Source organism: Notothenia rossii (assembly GCF_949606895.1).
Source record: "Notothenia rossii genome assembly, chromosome: 3".
NCBI lineage: Eukaryota > Metazoa > Chordata > Actinopteri > Perciformes > Nototheniidae > Notothenia > Notothenia rossii.
In genome coordinates, this window is record NC_136901.1 from 74,687,946 (window position 1) to 74,698,093 (window position 10,148).

The 10,148-nt window shown below is 38.4% G+C and overlaps 1 protein-coding gene across 1 annotated transcript; it reads left to right on the top strand.

Moving 5' to 3' along the window:
* The first annotated feature begins 2,692 nt into the window (after window positions 1-2,692).
* LOC307033240 (homeobox protein CHOX-CAD-like) lies at window positions 2,693-8,269 on the top strand. Its single transcript, XM_079671638.1, has 3 exons — window positions 2,693-3,187; window positions 4,536-4,684; window positions 5,881-8,269. The coding sequence occupies exons 1-3, from the start codon at window positions 2,851-2,853 to the stop codon at window positions 6,064-6,066; spliced, it is 672 nt and encodes a 223-aa protein (XP_079527764.1). The 5' UTR covers window positions 2,693-2,850; the 3' UTR covers window positions 6,067-8,269.
* Window positions 8,270-10,148: the final 1,879 nt, after the last annotated feature.

Genomic DNA, 10,148 nt, shown 5'->3' on the forward strand with positions numbered 1-10,148 from the left:
AACACATCTCTGATAGATGAAGATGGATGAAGCCATTAAAGAACTGAAAGATAACACATTGTGCCGATAAAGGTTGTAATAGTTAGATACTTTGAAACAGGTCTACTCCATTCAGACCCAAACAAACCTGAAACTCAGGAAACACTGGGGAGTTTACAACTGCAATAATCATCACCAAATCAATGTTCTAAGATACCCTTTATCTAAAAGTCAAATTAAAGATCTGAATTCACAGCAAATCAAAGTAGGAGCAACTCAAATCATTGCTGAAATAATATGTCCATTATTCTACAAATAACCAATTGACAAAACAACATTTTACTATTTGATAGTAGATTGATAGAAACCTTTTTCTTCTCAAAGGTGATGCTTTAGTACCTTGTTATTATTCAGACACAATACATTTTAAGAGATTGTTTTTAAGAAAAATAATGAAAAACAAATGTTGTCCTGGTGACTTTGCGTGTGAGACGCTCACCATGTAATCCCAACATCATGGTTCAAGTCCGGCCTGGGACCTCGGTGCATTTCATTCCTCTCTCTGGATCTCATTTCCTGTCAGCTCTCTACTGAACACTGTCTAATAAAATGCACCAAAAAAAACATTACTTTCAAGAGAAAAACAAAACTGTGGACTGTCAAGTTAATTTAACGTGTGCTACTTTTGTCTTACTCATCTGTGTTTTGTTGTTGTATGGAGTGTGCGGTTGCATTCAGACTATACAGACTCTGATCCAACTTCAATCACTTTCTGCAGCATTTTCCATGTTTTCTATCTCTATTTATAGGTTTAATTCAAATGTAAAAACACATTCATTGACTATCAATAGTTACCTGATTTAGTCCTGCATGGTGTCACCATAGTCATTTCTTAAATTAAAGTGTCTATGCTGTCTTTATAGAAATGTTTTGCTACTTTATTTAGTTGTTCAGTATATCATAAATAAATCATTTTTTCGTGCTGCATCTAAATGACATAATTCATGCTCCACTTTTCAATGACTGTCAAAATAAAGCAGAATCTGACTGGCATGCTGTAGCTGTTTGGCTCTTAATAAGTACTGTTTGCAAGCTTTTTTTGGAATGTAAAAGGTCTTAAAGGAAGTAAGACTAGAAGATGAAAGCCCTGGGTGTGTCTTGGCACCTACAGCAGCTAACTTTCTAACACATGTGAGCTTTTAGAAATGGTGAAAAGAAGCTACAAGGCTCTTATTAGTTCCCCCTCGATGATCGTGAATGTTGGCAAGACTAAAAGGAGTCATGGGGGAACACTTTGTATTCTGTACAGTTTAAACTAAATGCACATGTAATATTCCCTACAGCAACCCCTCATTTAGAAACATATTAAAGATTAATACAGCATAAAAAAAGCTAATGTTTTCATTTTTTGGCAGGCAAGTGCTTTAAATAATGGGTATCTTTTTGGAGCTCTAATGTTTGACGTCAGTTTTAGGTTCATGTACAGCCAAACAGGCCAGTGTTTGCATCCACAAATGCCCTAATGCATGCAATAAGTGCTTAAACCACATTCTTTATTTTTAGAAAAGTTGTTATTACTGGGCGCAATAATCCATTGCATTTCCTAATAAGTGTTTGATATTGCACTTTCCCTCATGCTCAGGCCTGTAGCACTTTTCTCTCCATTAACATGCTTCATGCTAACAGCGGGAAGTTGATGAGTGTGCTAACCAAGATACTGACATTAATCTTTGATGGATCTTTGGTAGACTCAGAGGCAGAAGGGCTCTATGTGTGAAATACATAGAGCATATTATTAATCTTATACATTTGGAACAGCAGGCCAGGTTTTTATATTTGCAGGACTTCAGATTTCTTAAACAACCTGCCTGTATTTTGCTGCCCTCATGTGGATGTTTTAAGCAGGAATGTAGTGTAAAATAAACCCACAAAACTTCATAATATCACTTAAAAAATGTTGGCAAACTTATTTGCCACATATTTGTTGTTGACTTTATAGTGCAAAGTATTGGGGAAAGTTTTATCTTCAAAGGGAACTAATGGAAAGACAAACACCTGTTCACCTCACTGACCAACCTATAGAATAATAATGTCCTAAAATCATATGTAATCTCTCATGTCAATGACACATGTTCTTTGTGAGCATTAGTCCTTTAATGTGACAAAGTACAGTTATGAGGAACTTATTAGTTCCTTGAATATGTCCATGTTATGCCTCTTCCATACATTTCACAGGCAAATATTGTGCTTTTCGTCCCACTACTTAAGTCTGGTAGCAACAGTATTAGCAACAATACTTCACAGAAAATACAATTATTTAAATCTAAAGAAATATGACATGCAATTTGAAGATGTGTTTGCATGGTGTGGCAGTAAGACTCATGACATTACATACAATATATATATATAATTGTTATGATGTATGTGTACATAGGTAAGACTTTGAAACATCACATTGTAGTATTTTTTTTGCACTCATGCCACCAGTGAGCCAACTCATATCTTGATTTACAATCTGTGTGCTGGTTATCACATGATGAGCCCTTCACGTATTGGAAATGACGGCCTTATCAAAATGGTCCGCCGGGGCAGACTGGGTAAATGAGGGTCAATGCCCTCACCTCTCCAACAGGAGAACTGGCAGGTGGGTCTCAGGTAAGACGTGACGTCACAATGATACTTTTGAACTCCTAGGCAGTAAATCTATAAAGGTGTGTAGTCTTACTGCACAGGTAGCCAAACCTTGGACTGAAGTGAAAACAGAGCTCCAGAGGCTGCAGGGATAAACAAGGAGGCCTAACATGCGCAGGTAGTTCGATTCACCGAGGTCTAACGAGAGAGCCCCCTTACCTGTCGCACCAGGACACCGGCATGTACCCCAACTCGCAGTCGGCCAGACACCCGGCTCAAACACTTTCTTTGAACAGTCAGTACTTTCCGCCTCCGTATGACTTCACCGGGTTCCATCACGTCCCGGGAGTCGGGGACCCGTCGACAGGTGCCTGGAGCTCCATGTACCCTCCCCGGGAAGAGTACGCGTACAGCTTCCCGGGGTCAAGCCCCAGCAGCGCGGCGCAGGCCAGCTTCTCCTCCCCGGAGCTGAGCGGCACGCCCACCCATGCTGGAGGGGGGTCGTTCACCCCGTACAACTTCATCTCAGGACAGGAACCCTTCGGTCCCAAGAGGAGACCACATGAAACCGCTTCAGGTGAGACTTCAATACCTACCATGGGGCTATTAAGGCCTATTAAATGCTGTGTGATAATAGAACACTGTATTTGCCTATGATTAATAACCCATAAAAGATATCATCATCATCTTCATAATCATCCATGTACTAATTAATAATACTACAATCATAAGACATAATTGAAACATGAAATGGGACACGCCAAGAAGCTTCTAAAGCATTATATATCATTATTACTAATAGAATTGGGATAGTGCCTTTATTATTTAGAAACATTACCACTTTAAAAACATAATTTATACTTTAAAGAATTCAATTTTTAAACTAAAATAAATACAAAAAAGTTGTGAACAAACATGTTGTGGTCTGCCTTGGATCACATCATATCTTCATTGGCCAGGAAATGTGACAGGAAAATCCTCTAGATAAAAAAGGTTCTCAAACTTTATAAAGCATTACTTTTTATAAGATAAGATACTTGTTTCAATTTCAAAATGATGACAAACTTAACCCCTGGAGTTGAGTGGGTGTTTAGATGACAGCAATAGTAAAACGCATATTCATAGACAGGAACACATTCAACACGTAGAGTAAAGTCAGACTGACTGCACACACACATTTATCATGATTTTTTCGCCTCTCCCTTCCGCCAGCATGGCTTGAGATGTCAAAGCAAAGCTAACAGTGGCGGCCGTGAAGTCTGCAGAAATGTTCCTCCCCACCCTCTCTGTCCACTGGGTGGGTGCAGAAGAGTGACAACTTAGATAACAGGTGCATTACAGGAACTCAGCCGAAAGCAACCAAATATCCTCCACGTGTGTGTGTGTGTGTGTGTGTGTGTGTGTGTGTGTGTGTGTGTGTGTGTGTGTGTGTGTGTGTGTGTGTGTGTGTGTGTGTGTGTGTGTGTGTGTGTGTGTGTGTGTGTGTGTGTGTGTGTGTGTGTGTGTGTGTGTGTGTGTGTGTGTGTGTGTGTGAGTCTGCCTTGATCGATGCTGTCACGTGGTCAAGATTTTCGATCAATAACTCTGACTCACCCTTTTCTTAAGAGTGTGTATGTGCGTATGAATAGCTGCCTGTGTAAACACCTATGTAAACACCACTCACAGGGATAAGGAAAGCACTGATGCAATGCAGTGGGGAGTCTTTAGTTATAGTTAGCGTGATTAATAGAGTTGATGAGGCTTTAAGTGGCGCCTGAACTTGAACATGGCACCAGACGTCTTCAAGTTAGTCATCTGTTTGGACGTATGCACGTGACTCACTGACATTATCATGTTTTACTCACCTATTTATTTACATTCACTAAGTCAATCATCCACATTGTATTTATTGTTGAACTAAATCAGGGTTGTTTTGTGTGATTCAGGAACCAAGACTCGCACTAAGGACAAGTACCGGGTGGTTTACACTGATCAGCAACGCCTGGAGCTAGAGAAGGAGTTTCAGTTCAACCGCTACATCACCATGAGGAGGAAGACCGAGCTGTCATTGACATTAGGCCTCTCTGAGAGACAGGTGAGAGAGGAGTGAGTTTTCAGCTACTTAAATATAGAGGCTTCCTGTTGTTATCTGTTTGGTATCACACTGAACTTAATATGCTTGGGTTAAGAATGACTTTTAAAGGAAGTCACTTTGGACTTTAAGAAATTGGGATGTTCATTGTCATATTGTCTAAAACTTTATAGACTATTAATTGATTTATTTCGAAAATAATCTGCAAATGTAATCGATAATACAAATAATAGTTAGTTGCAGCCCCAGTGTAGACACACCGTCTTTCTGCAAACTCTATCGGCCGGGGAATGCTTTGAAAAAGGACTGAAAGACTTCCTTTATCCAACTATATAAATCTTAATGTACATAATTTGATATTTGAAAATGCAGCATAAGCTAGTGTTCATACCAGACCGAACAAACTGCAGCACCAACACCCTGGATGATACTGTTCTTCTTTCAAATTATACTTACTTTCAGTCTGAAGACTGGGTTGAAAAATAAAAAAATAAACGATCACAAGTAATTCAAAGGAACTTTAAGAAAGAAGGTCTATTTTTAGACACACAATCTAAGAAAATAAGCTTATTCTGTAGTACCCCCATGGTATGGCTATTGACAATGTAATTCCTAAAAAAACAGCTACTCTTACAGTACATTACATTTGGTCCATGTTTTTGCCTGGTGGTGTATTGTTTTTATTGCCATACATCCTTTAACAATCCCATTTGTAGACACCAGCTTTAGAATAAACCTCTTTAAACCATAATGTTATGTGGTCGAACAAAACATCTGATACAAGTAGTGTTAATATCCTTTATCTTGTCAAACCACTGTTGAGTGCAACAAAGTAATTCTAGGAAAGAAGGAAATTACTGAACTTGCTGCTCATTAACAGACATTAGTCTCCTTTTCATTGTCTTTGGATCAGCTCCAGACTTTAACAACACAAGTTTGAAACTTCTTCTTTAACAGAGAGTAGGTCATCTTCTCATATATTGAATGAACTTTTCTAGTTGGTTCAAATAATATATTGGACTTATTAGTTTAGGTGATGTTTCCAGAAGTATAGAAAATACAAACAAAAAGCTAAATCCAGTGCAAGTGGTCAAAGACAACACACTCGATAACAGCTAAAGACAGAAAATACAACTCAATAGAAAGTCAAAGAACACATCCTATTCCTAATCAATATTTTTTTGATCCTGAAATCCTAGGTGAAGATTTGGTTTCAGAACAGACGTGCCAAAGAGAGGAAGATAAACCGTAAGAAGCAGCAGAACTCTCAGCAGGCCTCCACAACCACCCCCACCCCGCCTGCTCAGGGTGGGCCCGCTGACTCCCACATCCCCACCAGCCCCAGCAGGAACATTTTGTCTGACACTATATCAGAGGAATACTAGGTGGATTTAATATGAAAGACTGATTCAGCATGAAAAATGTACATAGCGTTGTTGTGTTTTATAATGTTACCACAGATTGAATGGCGATGATTCGCATCAACATGATGTCATAATGCTGCACCTCATGCTTTTCACAATGACAAGCACTACATGTCTGTTGCACTGATCGTTTTTTGTGGGCTTCTCAAACCACTAGTCTTTAGCGTGTTCATATCATTTTTAGAACCACAATACTCAATTTAGGACAAGAGTCACTGAATATCCTTTCACTTGGGAAACGTGCAAACCATCTTTAAGAAAGGTTTTTTGGTTGATAAGTGACAATGCACTTATGGTCAAGTATCTGCTTCATGAGTAAGACAATAAGTGGAATGCTAAATCTGTTTAATTTGACTTAATTTAAGGAATTATGTCTCAAAATCTCTCTAGAGCGTTACAATTATAATGTGGCTTTTGACCAAATAAAAAGGGAATTACAATGATGCTTAATTTCTCTTCATTAGTTTGAATGAGCACAGAATGGAAAATAATGTGAAAGACGGGTAAAGCGTAAACGTGTGATGCCAATTTTCAACATCCCTTTAATGTTTCTGTTGAATTATTTATGCCGGATTTAACATGGGAATAGATCATTACAATTATAACCAAATGGGTTACATTAAGGGATGAGAAAGCAGCTGTATATGATGTAATGGAAAGGGTTGATGCACAGAAACATTAAGAAATGTGTCGTCAAACAAGGGTATGATGAAATGCAGTTAAAACCTTTTTACTTTTTACTTGAAGCAACTTGTTTAAAAATAGGCTGTTGAATAATTTGTTTGCCACTTCCTGAAAAACAGCTTCCACATGCGTTATGCTCTATCAACATTGCTTTGTCAGAGTATTTGAATTATAAAAGTCACTGCTTATCTAGTCTTTTGGGACCTACAGTATGTATGTATGTATGTATGCAAGGCCGGATTAGTACCTCCAGGGGCCCCTGGGCACTGAGCACTCATGGCCCCCCCCCCCCCAACCACGTACCAACAAGTAATACCACGCCTACCCAATCCTACCAACATGACCAATATTTAGAATTTTCAGTCAATCTGGCATGTCAAATCGCACACCTATTTGTCAAAAGCAGGGACGGAGCCACATAGTTCAACCAAAGTAGGTCTAGCCTTTTTCCCTTTCAGTCAAAGATCACAAGACAAAGATACAATGGATAAGATCTCAAGACAGTGTATGGCTCAAGAAGACCTAGGTAATATCAATCAAAACCTCAGAACAGCACCTCACTTAATGCCAAAATATGACTGGCTGGCTGTACAAGTACACAAGGAGTTCTATTTGTCACAAACACCGAGAGTTACAAAAGTAAAATATGTAGTTTAATTGTGTTGTTGCTCAAGGGTGGGGCTGTGATTCGGCTATAAACCTCCGCAGCATAGTAATAAAGTTGAGCACATACATAGTGAGACCTACAGTACAGAGACCTACAGTAATTTGACCCTATGGAAAAGCTGTGTTATTTATGGCGAAGAGTGAGTGTCATTTAAAACAATGTATGATGAGTGAGGTTGTGCCCGAAAAAATCAAAATCAAAAGATCTTTTTTTTTTTATCTTGTCACTGAGGGCCCTCTTTGCTCAAGGGCCCTGGGCACTTGCCCAGGTTGCCCATATGGTTAATCCAGCCTTGTATGTATGCAATGTTAAAGTATGAAATACATTTACATGTTAGCAAAACGAACACACGTTTAGATTTGTTTGTGTTAGTTAGATTTTCACTTAAAAAAGAGGAAGGTAACACATGTAGCATGTAAATGTACTGCTGACCACAGGTGGCTAGAGATTGCAAAAACAATCGTTTCGAAATGAAGTGTTATGCCACCAACTTTGTGCAACTCACCGTGTATTTATATACAATCATCGTGGTGCAGCGTCTTCTATTTCAGTAAATCACAATAGTGTCTTTGTATGTTCAAAAGTGAAGCCACGTCATGCCGAGTGCATTATGTTTTTTCCGTTCTTTAGCATTGATCTGTGTGTCCATCTGCTTTTTACTGCACAACTATCTGACACAATCACACACAGAACATTTTCATGATGAGTTTTTACAGCTAATGAGGAAGTGTAACCTTTGTGAAAAGCTGTACCTGCCTACGACATGACTCAAAACTATTAAATTCATGGAATTACATGACGAGATGAACTGCGTTTTGTACCATAATTGTTTATTGAAATATACAATAATACAGGCTGTATTACAGGATGATCTTTTCAAAGAAACCTATATATCTCCAAACATCAATTTCTTTAATGAGCACTCTTCAACATTAACTATCTGTATGTACACATACCCAGTAAGTACTCTAACATCAATAATTTTGAATCACATGATTCTTTCTCTGTAAAAATAGGTAATACATTATTTGAATATGAAGTTATAAGTCAGCTTCAGTACATCTTCAATCAAAAGCTGACTTACCCACGATTAAACATTTGGCACCAACCACCAGTTTTGGTTTTGTAGTTACTGTCAATACATTTGGCATGCCAGGGTCACATGAATGGACATTAACTATATCACATGGTTTTTATGAGGGAAAATAAAAGTTTCATCGTGGTTCAACCAAATGTTCTCCATCGTTTGGTTGCGCTGAGGCCTAATCTTTATTTTAACTATGTTATTCACATATTAAAAGCATTACAGGTGCAACAATACTCACTGACATCGATACGTTTTGGTATCTGTTCAATCATTGTATTGAACAAAGTCTTTCTGGCTGACAAACAGGACTGGATGGTTTGAGCAGTTTTATAACACTTCTTGTATGTTGTCAATTATTTGCTCAGAAGATTATGCCAGTCAGAAGTTCAACTGTGTTTCAACAAGAGGGTTAAACAAAAATAATCATCTCAGGGTTGTTTAAGGACGCTATCATGAACCATAAACACCAATTTTATGGCTCTATGGATCAGCTGAACGGTAGTGCCTGGTTGTTAACCTTTGACCTCAGGCTATCAAACCAAACCAAACCTGTAAACTCTCTCTTTGAAAAGAAAATATCTCCTACATTAACATAGGAAAACATAGTTGATTATAGCCCTACTCACGCTATAAGAGCATAAATAGGGCTTGAAGAAGGAGAAGCCTAACACATGAGACTCAACTAGCTGAAGCCTTCCAATATTGAAATATTGATTCTGCCATTTTTGCTGTTTATGGTTACATCTTGTGCAGTCGAGCACGGGCGTCTCCGTTAGGTTGAAGCTGCCGAATGGTTAACTTGAGGCAGGAAAAACCAAACAAAGGTCTAGGGGGGAGAGGGGGGAGGGGGCTGGCGGGGGGCAAAGTTTTCAGAGAATCTGGCATTTGATGTGCTTATTATTGTTTGTTGTCTTAGATGTTATTAGTTCTTGCAGAAAAATGGATGCATTGGGTCCGAGCCAATATACATGTAAAATGTCTTAGGCATTCTTGTCTGTTTAAGTGTAACTGAGACATTTAGATTAGTTGAAATCAAATATTGGGTTGTTTTATGTGATTAAAGCAACCTTTGAAGAGTCAATGTTAGCTTACGTTAATATTCTACAGGCTCAGACTATAGCTTTTACAGTACTGTTTTACTGTGCTGTCATGGCACAGAAATGAATCGAATGATGGAATTAAAATGTGACAGTTGATTCAAATGACAAATCAATGGCGTTGTTCTTAACTGACTTAATTTTAAACATTTGTTCTCCTCGTCTATTAAAATGAAGAGCCCTTAGTAATTAAAATGTGTCTGTTGAATATTATCACAAAGCTACCGCAGATGAATAACATTGATAAATACATCGTTATTTGTGTGTTGCGTTCTGCGCTGAAAACCAAAGAGAAAAAAGGAAGCACTTGATGTAGAAATAAGCTGTTGGTGTTAAAAGATAACACCGCGCATACTGAGAGTCTCGGAGGTTGCTCAGTTTCTTATCAGTGCTTACTTTGTTGTAGGAGTGCAACATCCTATTTTAAAAGGTTTGACATCTTACAGTATCAAGAAACACTGAACAACACACACACACACACACACACACACACACACACACACACACA